Below are 16,486 nucleotides of genomic sequence, written 5' to 3' on the forward strand. Positions count from 1 at the left end.
AAAGTAGTGAAAAGGGAGTTTTGCAGGAGTGAATGACATCACTTTTCCATACATTCATTAAACACCTGATCTTGCCAAGAACTATGCTGCACACTGACTCAAACATCAGATCTGCACTTTGGTAGGACTAATCTCATGTTAGAATGGCCATTTAAAGTGTTAGTATGACAGGAATAGTAAAGGAAAAAGGGAAAAGTCACCTAAACTAGACAGAGCAGGAGCAGGAATGGAGAGCAGAGAGATGAGCCAAGTACACAACACTCCACAAACTGATCATATGTTCAGGAAATGTCTATCTGAATTTTGTGGAATTGATCAGAAATTCACTGGACTTTAGAATCATCTTTATTAGGAATTACATGGTTGAAGGGGCACCATCATCCTTTCAGTTCTCAGACACTTTAAGAAAAACTAGCCTCTGATGCTAGATATTATGAAAGTCAGAACTGCTAGGAATGGACAATTTGACTCCTCCTTCATATTTGTCTAAGAAATATGAGCTAAAGAAAACAATAGTCATAAAGTGGGATGATAGGAAGCACGATATTATTAAAAGACACAGAGGTGTAAGGAGTTGTAGAGTTGTTGTATTTTGTTTTCATCAGGTGTGAGAATATTCATAAGAAAAGGTGGGAGATTTTATTGACTAGGTCTCCACACTTGAGCTAGATGGATCCAACAAAATAACCATAAGCAAATTAGAGAAGTATAAGTTTATTACTATTTGTTTATCAAGAACTGTTTTACAATTTAAACAGATACAGACACATTCCCTATCTTCTGGTAAAGGATGAAAAAAAAAACTCAATTTAATTTTTGTTATTTAACATAGTGATGCCACTAACATTTAACTGGCCTTTTCCTCTTCAATTTAATCAACTCACATTAATTAAGTACCAGCTGTTGGAATTATAGAGACAAATAGTCTCTGTCCTATAGAGACTCACAGTCTAGAAAAGGAGGCAAATGTGTAAAAAATATTTCCTGGTAGATTGAGAAGCCCTATGAGGTAGGACATGAGCAATGTCTTACAGGAACACCAAGAGGAATCACATATAAGCATGCCCAGAGATCCAGGGAAGGCTTCTCTGAGATGATTATATTTGAGCTGAACCTTGAAAGACACAGAGGAGTCATACAAGTGGCATGAGAATGGGGCCTGGCATGCCTAGAGAATGACAGGCACATAGTTGTGGAGCCAAGGACATTGTCCTGCCACATGGCACATGCCGAGTACCCAGGCTGCCACTATTATTAATGAGGTAAAATATGGGAAAGACCTAGAACAATGCCTGGCCCTAGAAGTAGATGGATTAAGTTTCCTTGTTTCCTTTGTCAACACTAGTTTAGAAATCTGCATAGAAGCAGTTAAGAAAGTGTATACTGGAGTCTGACTCCTACTGTGCTAATTCCTAATTACAAGATACTAAATAAGTCACTCTATTAGTCTGTTCTCACATTGCTGTAAAGAACTACCTGAGCCTGGGTAATTTATAAAGAAAAGAGGTTTAGTTGACTCACAGTTCCACAGGCTGTATAGGTAGTATGGCTGAGGAGGTCTCAGGAAACTGACAATCATGGCAAAAGGGCAAAGGGGAAGCAACCATGTCTCCATATGGTGGCAGGAGAGAGAGAGAATGAAGGAGTAAGTGCCATACACTTTTGAACAACCAAATCTCATGGGAACTCACTATCACAGGAATAGCAAGGGAGTAATCTACCCCCATGATCAAATTGCTTCCCACCAGGTTCCTCTCTTAACATTGGGGATTATAATCCAACATGAGATTTGGTGACAACACAGAGCCAAACTATATCAGTCAGTTTACCTTCAGTATCTCTATCTGTATAATAGAGAATTATTCCTAAATAATTTTTCCTAAAATGTTAATGAGGATTGAATATATGAATACATGTAGTAAGCTTAGAACAGAGCTTGTCAATGAGGAAAGTTTTTTATAATTTTAAGAATGTTATAATTCTAACTTGATTAAGTTTATTACTTCTTAGCTTGGCCAGATACAAACACAGGTGGAAAGATTTAGATTAAACAGAGTAATGACTTTCTGCTGTAATGGTTGTAAAACAGTGAAACGTCATCAAAAGAGATTTCAGATTGTCCTCCTCCTGCATTACAAAAGAATGAAATCGATGATGTTTCTGAGAAGAGTAAGTATGATGTGTTGAATAGGCAGGATAAACTAGTTTTAAATCTTGCATCCTTTCTATACTCCTGATCCTCTTATTTAAAACATGCAAGAAAATGTTTAGCACAACACCAAAAGTAATTGAAGAATCTCCTATTTAGTTTACAGTTGTCTTTTTATCATCCTTGAAGGCGTAAGACCATGTGTCTCCAGAATGCACTAGTATCATAATACAAGGCTTTGTCACTAAACACCACACCCTTGTGTCACCCCACACTTTTACAATTGTTGAATATATGTTTATGACACAAACATATATAACTTACCTAAAAGATAACCAAAGCACTACAATATCATTATTCTAGTGAAGGCAGCCTACAGTAATGAGCACACCTTTCTCAGTGCAAGAAAAATCAAAAAGACAAACTAGATTTCCCCATGGCAGAAATCTTGTCCTATGGCTCCTTCAGAAAAGTAGAACTTGAGACAATTTCCAGAGGTGAATGGTCAAGGGACAATCCCAGACCCCTCTCAGCTCTTGGAAAAACAAATATCCAAATTGCTCATCACAGGGAATAATAAAAGCTACAGGGAAAGGGGAACAATGGTTTTTAAAGTGCATTGGCTTTTATTATGTGTTTGTGTCCCCAGTAGAAATGCTTATCGATACTGGCACTTTAAAAGGTTCCACCTTGTCTTGAAATTAACATTTCATTATTGTGAGTGCGCAAGCAATTCCTTTCTTGGCTGCTACTGTTTTACTGTTTTAGCTAGAAAATTTTCTTTTCTATGTGTAAAGTAGTACTAATAGTACAAAACTGCATCAGTTCCACTAAAAGACTTTCTTATGAGACAATGTGCCTTAGAAATAGATGGTAGAACTGGAAACAATAAGATTATCACACCAGTCAATTCAGTCACTGCATTATCAACTGTCAGAAATTGCATGAGTTCTAATCACAAGAGTTCCTACTGTTACAAAACCATGGCAATAAATCTACAATATAAACAGCAATTGAAGTTTTGCTGAGTGAAAGAAACCAGACCAAAAAAAAAAAAAAGAGGGGGAGGAAGGGACAGTAAATGCATTTTTATAAAATTCTAGAAAATGCAGACTAACTCATAGTGACAAAAAGTAGATCAGTGGTTGCTGTTGGGTGAGGAGGGGAGCTAATGGAATGGGACTACAAAGGTCAAGAAAAAAAATTGTGAAATTACAGATATTTTTATTGTCTTGATGATAGGTTCATGAATACATATGTCAAAATATCAAATTGAACATTCTAAATATGTAGAATTTATTGCATGGCAATTACAACTCAATAACGCTGTTTTTAAAAGGTCCACATTCTAAGGTACAACACAGAAACTATCACATTACATTATTGTTGTATAAGTGCACTTTGTTTATATTAGCAATATAAATCAAATGGTAACAGAGAAGAGACAGAAAGTATTTATTTTGTCTGAAGACCAATGAGCAAGAGACATTGGATGGTCTTATGTTTATGACACAAACATTTATAGCTCACCTAAAAGATAATTAAACCACTACGATACCATTATTCTAGCTAAGGCAGCCTACAGTAATGAACACACCTTTCTCAGTCAGTACAAGAAAGATCAAAAAGGTAAAAAGTGAATAATCGTTATCAACAAGGAAGAACCTAATAGCTATATATTGATCCTTACACTCTGATCATCGGGGCTATATCTTTTTTCTCAAGTGCTCATGCAACACACACACACACACAAAATGATCGTACATTAGGTTACAGGGAAAACATTAGTAAATTAGGTAACATAAACTATTATAAACAGTACTCCCTGACTGCAATGAAATAACACTAGAAATTATTGACAAAACTGGAAAGCAAAAAGCCTCACCCACCTAAAATTAAAATCTCTTCTCTTAATTGTTGGGTAAAGGAGGAAATACAAACTGAAATCACAGAATTTTTATTCCTAAAAAATACTGAAGCAAAACACAATATATATGAAAATCAACAGAATACATTTCAAACAAATAGCACAGAGAAATTCATAGCACTAAATGCTTTATCAATAAAAATGAAAAAAATAAAACAAATAAATTGAATTCCTAGATGGAGAAAGTAGAAAAAGAGCAACAACCAAACAATAAAATAATGGTAAATGGAAGGAAATCATAAAGATAAAAGCAGAGATAGAAATGGGAAAAAAGTAGACCTACTATTTCGAAATCCTGGTTTTCTTAAAAAAGTAACAAAATAGAAAAACCACTAGCTATCTGGATCAAAACAAAGGAAAAGCACAAATACAAAAACAGAAATTATCAAAGGGTAAAACATTGAAACAATTTTTTTAAAAAATTACAACAGATGAAAGACCTACATGTAAATAAACTTGAAAAGTTAGAAAAAAATATAATTTTCCAATAAAATAAAGATTTCCAATTCTGGTTGTTTTAGAACTGGGCTGCTTAAACTGATCAATTTTTGTAGAAAAAACTGGAGAAGATCATCAAGAAATTATCTTACAAAAGAGCACCAGGCAACAGATTATTTTAAAGAGGAATTCTACAAGACCTGCAGTACTAGATATTCCAAAAGTGCTATACATGCTTAAAAGCATTGAGAAAGGGCATTAAGAAGAAAGTAAAACATTGAGACTTAGACGTGATAAAGAAAGAAAGAAAAGAAAACTACAAGAAAGAAAACTACAGACCAGTACCACTAAAGAAAAATGATGCAAAATACTAAAGAAGAAAATTAATAAAAGGAATCCAACACCACATTAAGAATAAAATAGACCATGACCAACTGGAATTTATTCTTGCAATTTAAAGTTGTTTCAATATTAGGGAGCCCATTAATATAATAAATAATAGTTTAGAGAGAATAAAAGTAAGATTATTTCTATAGATGCTGAAAAGCTTCAGCAATATTCAACATTTTTTCTAGTTTCTATTAAAAGCACAAAATAGAACACCATTTATAATTTCTTAACATGACGAAACATATAACTGTATTCGTGAGGACTGCATTATAATTTGTGGAGATGTTAATAGCATTGTAAGTAAACTCATGAAAGAGCAAGAATGCCCACTACTTTCACAATTATCTAATGTTATAATAGAGGTTGCAAAACCCAAAGCAATTGGATTAGAGAAATCACTAGTCATATGATTTTGTAAAGAAGTAAAAATACCTCTTAAAAAATTCTAGCAAATTAATGAACAATAAAACTAATTCAAATGCTGAAAGAATTCAGTAAGATATGAGGATACAAATTTAACATACAAAAATCAATAGCTTTCAAAGACAGGAACAATAGCCAGCCAGAGCCCATAATGGTAAAGAAAACTCCACTTACAATAGCAACAAAGAAGATTAAATACGTGGGAATAAATTTGACAAAAAATGTGCAAAACCTGTAGGAGGAAAATTTTAAAACACTCTGAAAAACACAAGATTAGATTTGAACAAAATGAAAAGCATCCTCTGTTCTAGGACAGGACAAATCAACATCATAAAGATGTCAGTTTAAGACAATCCCAATAAAAGTATCAGCAAGTTTCTTTTTATACAGTTATCCAAGTTTGTGCTAAAATTCATAAGGAAAACAAACATGCAAGAATAGCCAAGAAGACACACAAAAATTAAAAATACAAAGGTTGACTAGTCTTACCCTACATTAAACCATTCTATAAAGTCTCTGCAAAACAGGGTGCTACTTTCACAAGAATAGATTTAAAGACAGTAGAATAGCAAAGAAAGTCCCAAAATTGATACAAGTACATATGGAAATGATAATGGTGGCATCTTAAGTGATGGAGGTAAAGATGGACTTTTTAATAAACGTTGCTGGCACAACCAGGCAGCAACTTAGAAAAAAATAAAATTACATCTGTATCACACACCATTCACAAGCATAAACTCCACAATGATCGGGAATCTATACATACAAAGAAAAAAAAGAACTTAAATCATGTAAGTCTAGAAAGAAAATATGGATGATTTTCTCCATAAACTGAGTGTTGAAAAAAAGCTAACATGGACTCAAAATAATGGGCAATAAAAGAAATGACTGATAAATTTGACTATACAATTTTTTAAATTTGCATAGTAAAATAAAGTCAAAGTACAACTGCCAAATTAGAAGGAAATACTTGCAACATCTGTCACAGAGAAAGGGCTAATATGAGACAGATATAAATAGACAATTCACAAAATTAGCACAAAATGATCTTAAACATATGAAAAGATGTTGAACCTCACTCATAATTAAAGAAATTCAAATTACCTTGAATACTACTTTTCACCTGCTTGACTAAATTTCAAAAGGCTGAGAACGCATTCTGTTGGTAAGTCTGAGGCACTCTCATACACTGCTGTGGAAATGTAAACTGACACAATCCCTTTGGAAGGGATTTTAACAATGTCTAACAAAACTGCATTTGTTTTTGTTTTGGATTTACCTTTTGACCCAGTAATCTCATTCTAGGAATTCACCTTGAAGAGATGTTCCTAACAAAATGAAAATCCAGATATATACATACATAACAGTAATAGGGAAGGGAAGTGACAGTTCTGAGTATGCCTTTTTTTTTACAGTTCCATCTTGCTATAATAATAATTAAAATTAACAAATGTCAGGCTCAGTTTATATCTAAAAATCATTAAATTATTACCTAGCATTATGTTTGCTATTTCTTGGTTTTCAGATTCCTGAATAGATCATTCATTTTTTAATTCAACAAGTTTTCCGAGAATCTACCATGTAGAGTTCTATGCTAGGTACAATGATGACTTTAAAATGCATTAAGATGGTATTAATACCCACAAGAACTTTGTTCTTTAAATAATGTCTTACATAGAAAACAAACTAAAAAATAATAGACTTAAAAAAAATTGGGGAAAAGCAAAAAAAAAAAAAGGCAAAGAGCAAACTAAAATCAAAAATTTTATATAATGAAGACAGTTTGCTTTAAGTATACATTTTAGTTTCACTCCAATTCCTTTATTGTTCTATGCAATTCTTTCTTCTAAAAATGCATAAATTAAAATTAAAGAGATAGACATACTAGAATCATCAAAATAATGTTAAAGAATATAAGTCAAGTAAAGAAGTAGAGAAAGGGTTGTGTGTGGGGAAAATTAGACAAATACAAGCTATACTTTATGGGGAGAAACTTACTTGTCAGTTACAAGAAGAGAAAGCAAAAAGAAAACACACCCAATAAGTCATGGAGCCCTTATTATGTAATAACAGAAAGCAGATTAGTTTATCAATTGAATGTGTTGCCAGACACCAAAGCCGGTCCAGAACTTACTTCTATAACTTCCTGTAATACAAGAAGCAATAAATATCTTCATGGTGTAAGCCTCCAGTAGGAGGGTTCTCTGTTTCTTGCAGCTGAGAGCATTTCTAACTGTGAATCAGATCAGACATGATTGTTTCAGACACTGTAACAATATAATCTTATTAACCTAAATAATTCTGTCAGCTGGATCTTCAGAGGGAAAAAAATCAACCCGAAACCAAATAATATGCAAGCAAAATCAAAACAATACACAAATAAATAAATAAAACAAGGCAAGCACACACTTCATATGTTTGTAGAAACTGGATACTTTGATTCAGTGGATTTCAAATCTGAAGTAATAAAAGGAAAAATGACTGATCAACTAAATCCCAAAGATGCAGAACTCTTGAAGTTTCTAGTTGACAATGGAAAGAAGAGTTTGGAGGTCAAATAAAGTCCAGCCATCTGCTTAAAATTTGGCTAAAACGTAAGTCACATATCCAAGATCAGAGCTAAAGAGGAAGAAAAGCAGATGTTTGATGAAGTTATAAGAGAAAATATGCAACTCTCTGCATCTGATTTTAATGTAATAAAAGGCCATGAAAACAATATTATTTTTATTATCTTTAATAATATTCTACTTTGCTCTTATAATTCTAGGGAGTTTCCTTTGGGGAAATGAGACATATATTTTTTATGTTAAAATCCTGGCTTTGACTTTTAGATGTTATCATTTTAAGTCATAATCCAAATATACTAGATAATAACAGAATACCTGATGATTGTTTCAAAGTTTCAGAAGATGGTTAAAATGAGACTAAGCAGAAGGTTGCTGGGTCTTACTGCTAATTATGTATACTCTTAGATTTTTACTATACTAACATATACCTAAAACTAATACTACACTATTAAATAACCTAAAACTACTTGTTTCATGCTTTGTAGAGTAAGAGAATATCCGACTCTAGTAAAAACCATAAATTCAAAGAGAAGTATGAGTGAAAAAATAGAGGGACAGGAAAGAGACACAATATTATCTTTGCAATGTTAATACAAAGATTTTTTTTATTTTAAATGAATAGAAATTAAGGAAAACATATGCCAAATCCAAGGCAATGTATCCATGTTTGATCTACCAGTTCACAGGGCTGATTATTTCTAAGATGGAGATAGATGACAGATCTCAGAGAACCTCATATAGGCCAGGCAAGGAGGAAAAACCACTAAGCCTACCTGTGCAAGCCTCAGCATAGGTTGACATCATCCATGGTTGGAAAAATAAACCAAAAGTTACAGGGTACCCAAGCAACTAGCTTTTATTTTATGATAGCTCAGATACAAGCCATAGAAAATACTGATTGGTCTACCAGTCTGGCCAGTCTCCTAGGCAAATGAGCTGCCATTCAAATGTTAGTCTGTTTCTCTCAAGCACTACGAAGACATGAGTTCTTATCCTCATTTCATTTTACATCCTTAATTCTTTTGGCCTTTTCATATAGTTAGAAGGCAATGTAACTCTAAGAATTTTAATGCTTCCTTTCTTCTAGGTCACATGTTTTCTCTTACCATCTAATTCCAGCCAATCATCAACTGTTTTTCTCCCTTCTTGGTATTTACAAGATCTTTGACCTTGTAAATAATGTTACAGTGTAAAATAGAGTCTCCCAACCCAAAACACAGCCACCCAAGAAGTTTATGCACATGTAATTCAGTTGACCATGAAAGAGTAAGCAAAAACGGCTATCAAACAGGCAATTCCATGTCTAATATTCAGTGCCTGTCTACATTTATTTTATAGTCACCTCTGAGCTTTCTAATTTTGACAACTGATTAGAAACATCAAATTACATATTCTGATATTTTGAAGACATAGACTGTAGCAATCTTGGCAGCAACATGATGCTGGTGGTACAGATCTGAGTCCAGTGACCTCAAATCAGCAAACCTATGACATAAACCAAGTACCATTTGTTATTGCGTAGGCAATAACATCATAAATCTGAAAACTGGGAAGGACACTAGAGATCTGGTGACATCTCCTTCCCATTGCAGGAATTTTTCCTATAACCTTCCCTTATAGTGATGACCTAGTCATATGTGGACACAGGGATTGCCTCATTTCCTTACCAGGAAGCTCATTCCATTTTCTAAAACATTTTTTAGAAAGTTCATTCTTAAAAGACCAAAAACTGTTCCTGTGTAACTTCAATTTATTGATTCTAGTTCATTCATTCAACCAGCATTTATACAGTAATGACTCTAAACAGCATTTCCATAATGATAAAACACATCAGGCTTTTATCCATCTGGAAAGACAAATTCATGAACAAGAATAAAAATAAAACACCAACTGCCTTTCCTTTGCCGCTGTGTCCCTTTCTTTGTGCTCAAGTGTCAGTATCACTTACCTGAATCACACCTCCCAAGAAGGAAACTGCTACAGCAACGTGGATCCTTTGCATTTCAAAGTCAGATAAGCCCAGCACGCTTGTGTTACTCTGTGTGGTGAGATTCTGGATGTTCTGAGGGACAATCCGTTCCACGGCATTGGCTGATATCAAAGATGTCAAGGCAAAGGTGCCTGAAACCAAGTGGTGTGGGGAATCTTCTGTTAGTAATTCAGTTAAAAGACTCAACAAAAATTGTGGGATTCTGTCATTAAAGTTGAAGCCACATTGTGAAACCAAACAAATCTGTTAGAAACACTTTCCTCTCCTCTGTGCCTTTGCTTCTCCACTCTTCACCTCTCTCCATGGATGAAATAGAAACTTACCTCCACATATGCTTATTCATTCAACCTATAGCCACTCATCTATTTGTTATTCTCGCCTGGCTCAGACATTTTCCCACCTCTCTGCAGACTGGCATAAAGAATGTCCTGGGACAGGAAATAAGATGACGGCCTGGATTTAAATTCAACTCTCAATTTACCAATAATGTAACCTAAAGCACATTACACCAGATATAAATGGTCTCATCCATAAAGTGGGAGTACTAATACCTACATTTCAGGGTCTAAGGGGAGTATAAATGAGATGATAGGTATGAAAACCTCAGTAAATTCAGCCTTTTCCCTGAAACGTTTCCTTCTTCATTCTACCTGTGCAAATCCTACTTGTTTTTCAAGGTCTGACTCAAATCCCATATATAATAAGGATTCATCCCAGATCTTTCCAACTAGCCTTAATCTTTCCACCCTCTGTGGTCTCATAGCAGAGCATATTTTTATTATCGTATAACAACATATTGTGGCCCATAAAATAATTAAACATACCATTTCTGTCTACTGTTTTTAGATTAGGCTTGGTGGTATTCCCCAAGAATTGCCATGGCCTTGCAAATGTATGGGACGATTTTCAGTGTGTTCCCCTGTTCCTGCCAAGAGTTCTGAAGCCTTCATCTTGGCACAGCATGCCTGAGAATGCAGCCTTGTGAACATGGAAATGCTGATTCTCTCAAAGAGGGATTGCCGAATTTGGGTTATAGAAACAAACTGCAGCATTGTGCAAACATTTATTCTCGTTACTTCAAGATCTTACTTTGCTTCAGGTCATAAGTGAGACTTCGTGAAAAGGGCCTGTTCAACATGTAGACATCCCAACACAAACCATGCACAAAGCAGCATAAGGCAAGACAGACATGAGTCAAACAGAAACAGGTCTCATTGGAAATTCAACACAGCCAATCCTTGGTTTTACTAGATAAGAGAGGCGGTACCTGCTATGGATTCAGAAAAACACGATGATTGTGGCCTCCAAAAAACTTGGCCTAAAATCCCAGAACTGTCACCTCAATCTTTTTGTCTATTAACAGCATTCCTCACCCAATGGGATTGTTATGAGGCTTAATAATGTAATATGGCACACATCACAGAAGATGACATGTAGTTAACCCCTGATAAATGGTAGCTATTCATATAATTATTAATAAGACTAAAGTCAGCATGCTCTGTTATGGTCTATCATTGTATGCTTTTCTCTGTTCCATAGAGTTGGTGGTATATAAATACAGACAACAGATTGAATAACATTCTTTTAATGAGATAAGTCATTCTCAATAAATCATCAATAAATCATGACCACTGTCCTTATCATAAAGTACTAAATTAAGAGTACATCAAGAAACTAATGCAATACACCTGATTTTTAGAAATAAGATTCTAGCACCCAGGATGGGAAATACCAAGTAGAGAACATTCACCATAGAATCTGGTCTTGATAGGACATATTTCTGAGAGTATGTTACAACACGATGCTCCAGAGATCAAATCAGATACTTCTGAGAGTAAAGGAGTTTGTCTTTTGGTGTTTAAATCTCCTAGAGCACAGAGCAAAATGTTTTGTACAAAAGCCACTGAACAAATGACTACAGAATTTTTTAAAACATATAGACGAGTTAACTTTTTATTTTAGACCTGTTTTTCCTGGGATTTGGAGGAAGATGGGAGGGAATCAAATGGTAAAAGAGAAAGCCATCTAAAAGGCTTTGTTAGGTGAACAAAAGGAAGCTTCATCTGTGTGTGAGTCAATTTCAAGAACATCTCCAGACAGAGGACTTGCCAGCAATGGATACAGCAATGGCGAGGACACGTCTACACCAGTATGGACATGGGAGTACTGCCTCTTCAGCAAGGATAATGCTTTGCTGTTCCTGAGGTAGTGAAGGACAATCAAGGGAAGTGGGACTGCCAGTAAATATGTGTGGCTGTTGTGGATGACATTCTATATTATCTATTTATAGGACTACCCTTTGTCTTTGTCTCCTCCCTACTAATTCTCTATTCTTGCCTCATTTGCTCAACTTTTTACCCTGGTTAGGCTTGCAGCCTATTAGTGGTACCCTTATATACCACGACTTCTACCTGATAGCTCAATAGTGCTGTGGGTCACAGGGTCTCATAGGAAGTGACTATGAGCCCTAGAGTTAAACAGACACAAGTTCGAATCCCAGTTCTACTTAATATGAACCTGTGATCCTGGTCAAGTTACCCAACCTCTCTCAGCTTCCTTATTTGTAAAATGACGATAAAATAGCTAGTTACAAAATTTTGGTAGAGAATAAATGAGATTTCATATTTTAAAAAACACTACCTCAAGTCCTATCATATTGTAATCCATCAGTAAATAATTGTTTATTTTTTCTTCTGAAAAGTACCTTATACAGTCTTCACAATAGCCTCTCTAAATTGTTAAACTTTGCTCTTTAAATAAATTTCCCTAATTTAGAAAAAGTTTAAGATTATCCTACTAATTGTCACATATTGGTTCTCTACAGTAATGCTGTTTTCATTGGATTAATACCCAGGTTTTTGACTGTTGTGTATTTATTCCAATATATGTTCTTTGCAAGCCACAAAAAGTAATCAACAGATTTATTCCTTTTTTAAAAAAAAACTATTTTACATTAAAATAAGAAAGTTCACATTGTTGAGCAAAACAGCATGTTTCACATCTTTATACTCTGATTTTATGAATAGTTTACTTTTAAAGATGTCTCCAACATAATTTATTATTGTATTCAGTAAGTCAGCATTGCATTCCAGCCACCTAAATTGAAGGCAAAATCCCAAATAAAGCGATTCTTCTTCAAGAAAGTGACATCAATATGTTAATAATACTGTGGAAGTGGGATGCATATGCATCAAAATTAAATTATTTAAAAGAGAAGTATGTTCTGTATATTAATTTGCAGGAACTTATTGGTGACACTCGGTCCATATGTCCAAGATTAAAGAGAGGTCAAAAAATAATTAGTTTGTCTATTTTCCCTGATGTATATATGTTGCAAAATAAGGGAAAATTATCATTTATTTTTTAGTGACCCAAAGAATCCTAAATACTGGGATAAAAAAACAAATAAGAAAGTCTAACTGGCTGTCTTTGGTGAAGTACAAATGCAGAAATAAAATGTCTTTAGCATTTATTGTGTCATAGCCCATTCGACTTAACAGAAGGGAAATCAGAATTAGTCTCCGGCTTTAATGTTGAATGACTACATTTAAGGCTGTAAATTTTGTATATTTTGAAATGCATATTATTTATCAAGTAGACTATAAGATTCTGATAGCTGTTCATAATTGGTTAAATACAGACTCTTATGTAAATGATAATTTCAAAATAATGCATGAAATATCTATAAAATGTTTGCAGTGATTTCTTAGGACATCGAACATTTTGTGTAAGTGTGTATTTAAGTATGTTCAAATTGTGTATTTTTGTTTTCTTAAAGCAATTACACTGTATTGAACAAACTTGTTTTGCCTTTTCTTTTATCTTGGGTTTCATAGAGAAAATGATTTTAGAGGTCAGTATTAAAACAATCTTTTTTATTGCTAAGAATATATATTTAAATGTTTTCAAAATGGAAACAAATCGTTAGGAAATTAGGGAACAAGATAATTGAAAAAATAGGCTTTAATAATTTATAATTAGTTATTGTGCTTTTCTCTTTTTTGCATCAATACAAAAGAAAATCTTATTCTTGAACAGTGGGTTGTAAAGTTAAAAGCTTGTGCTTTAGATTTGGTCACACCTGGGTTGTAATCCATGCACCTGTGACTTTTAATCTGCGATCTCACAGAAACTTTCTGAATTTTAGTGTTTTCTTTTCATCTGCAATGTAAAGGTAATAATCTCTATTTAAAAGACTTCTGCTAGAACAAAACAAAATAACATATGTAAAGCTCTTAATAAAGCACCTAATAAATAGAACATCCACGGTTCTCAAACTTAAATATAACTACATACACAAATATGCATAAACATAAATACATATATATACTATAACATGTTACCTACAGATTACATGTATAAATAAAACAGAAATCTTACGAAAATGCTGACTCTGATTCAGTAGGCCTGGCATGGAAATAAAGGCTTTACACTTTTAACAAGCTCCCACATAACGCTGAACCTACTGGTTCATGAGGCACACTTTAGGCAGCAATGTTGTAAGTGATTGATAAATGTTGGTCCTTCCCTCAAAACAAAATTAATTAATCTAAAAAGCCAAACTACACAAATAAAATGTTATGTTAACAGAAAATATATGTATCAATGTGGTAGGCAGAATTATGACCTCTCAAATATGTTCACATCTTAATCCCCAGAACTTCTGAATGTGTTATGCCATATGGTAAGAGAGAATCAACATTGCAGATAAAATTAAAGTTGCTAACCAGCTAATCTTAAAATAAGAAGAGCATCCTGGATTATGCAGGTGTGCCCAATGTAATCACAAGGGTCCTTTAAACATGGAAAATGGAAGCAAAAGATCAGAGTCAAAGAGAATTTGAAGATGCAATACTGCTGGCTTTGAAGATGGTTGAATGGTCCATGAGCCAAAGAATGTAGGGAGCCCTCTAGAAACTAGAGAAGTCAAGAAAATGGATTGCCCTTGAGCCCCCAAGAAAGAAACGCAGCCCTGCTGACCCCTTAGTTTTAACCCTGTGAATATCATTTCAGTCTTCCGAGCTCCAAACTGTAGAATAATACCTGTATTTTGTTTTAAAGACCCAACTTACAGTAATTTGTTACAGCAGCAACAGGAAACTGATACAATCAATAATGCAAATTGACCATTGAAGAAATGGTCATGAAATGTTATTACTCAGAGGCTGAGATCACATAATCCCCAAATAAATAGAAATGTCTCTATAGATATTTCTAGTTAAAATTATTTTATGACTTCCTTAATAGTTAAGACTAAGATACCATTTTGTAATAGTACTAGCTAACTTTATTAAATCTTATTATGTAGCAAGTACTAAATTAGACACTGTATATCAATTATCTAGTTCTTACTAGTAATCATTAGAATTTGGAAGGCAATTTTACTATCAAGAAAGCTGCAATGGAGCTTAAATTTTTGCCTAAGACCATGTAAATAGCAAACAACAAATAAGGCATGTACCCAGGTTTATCTAATACCAAATCACCATTCATATTTTATTTGGTAATATAAAGGTAGGTAAGGTAAAAGTTACACAAAGTAAACAGCATTGTATAAACTAGCCTGGAGTAAATCTAAAATATCATCATTTAGTCCACATATCAAATACATGTAAAATATTTTTCACTGTTTTTTGAGTAGCTAAATTTTATGTAGTCTTGTATTTTCTCCCAAGTGCTTACTTTCTCTCATTTCATTGTGAATTCATAACATTTCTCTTCTTATTTTTATTTTTATTTATTTATTTTTTTGAGACAGAGTCTTACTCTGTCACTCAGGCTGGAGTGCAGTGGCGCTATCTCGGTTCACTGCAACCTCTGCCTCCTAAGCTCAAGTGGTTCTCCTGCCTCAGCCTCCCGAGTAGCTGGGACTACAGGCACGTACTACCATGCCCCATTTCCCTTCTTTTGTGGAATCTTTGCAACTCAAAAATGCAAAGAATCCTTAGCAATAACCTTGGCTATACAGTAATATAGCAATAAACCACAGGGTATACTGACTATCTGATATACCCTGTATGGAGAGTAAATATCTTGCTCTAATATTTGCTGAGGTTTTCAGCAGTGATGTTAACACTGCTAAGGAGATGTAATCAGTAATAATCACTAAGTCTCTTTTGCGAGTAATATTAGAAGCATAAACATAGGAATTATTACCTGTGGCAACATGACGTCCCATTCCAAATATGGCATAAATTATGGCAGGAAACAGAGACCCATATAAACCAAACACTGGGTGCACAGATGACAGAACAGCAAAGGCCAATCCTGTGAAGAAGACTAGGGTAATTAGAACCACCTTATAACCCCAAGACACAGTCTGTTACACAATAGAATAGGTGTTAGTTTACTTATAGACAAAATGAATCATACTTTATTCTACTTGCTCAACAAGAGACTAGCATTATTGCCCTAAATAAAAGAAAATTCACTCCTTAATTCATTTTGTAATTCCAAAACCATTATTTTGGACGAATGTTTTTTCCTTTGATTGCAGAGGTGTCTACAAAACAAAACAAAACAAAAAAAAACAAAAAAAAAAAACAAAAAAAAAAAAACAGTGGTTCAGAGTGTCTTGCTGTTAAATGGTAGGTTTGACAGTA

At 34.0% G+C, this 16,486-nt stretch overlaps 1 protein-coding gene across 1 annotated transcript in view; it reads right to left on the minus strand.

The window, feature by feature from the left end:
- Positions 1–16,486, minus strand: part of SLC26A7 (solute carrier family 26 member 7) — a 143,105-nt gene that overhangs the window by 92,504 nt on the left and 34,115 nt on the right. The window contains exons 3-4 of the mRNA XM_017871205.1: positions 16,041–16,151; positions 9,843–10,015 (exon numbers count right to left, since the gene is read on the minus strand). Coding sequence (XP_017726694.1) covers positions 9,843–10,015; positions 16,041–16,151 — 284 coding nt within the window. The remainder of the gene's footprint in view (positions 1–9,842; positions 10,016–16,040; positions 16,152–16,486) is intronic.

Source organism: Rhinopithecus bieti, unplaced genomic scaffold, assembly GCF_001698545.2.
Source record: "Rhinopithecus bieti isolate Rb0 unplaced genomic scaffold, ASM169854v2 scaffold_6371, whole genome shotgun sequence".
Lineage (NCBI taxonomy): Eukaryota > Metazoa > Chordata > Mammalia > Primates > Cercopithecidae > Rhinopithecus > Rhinopithecus bieti.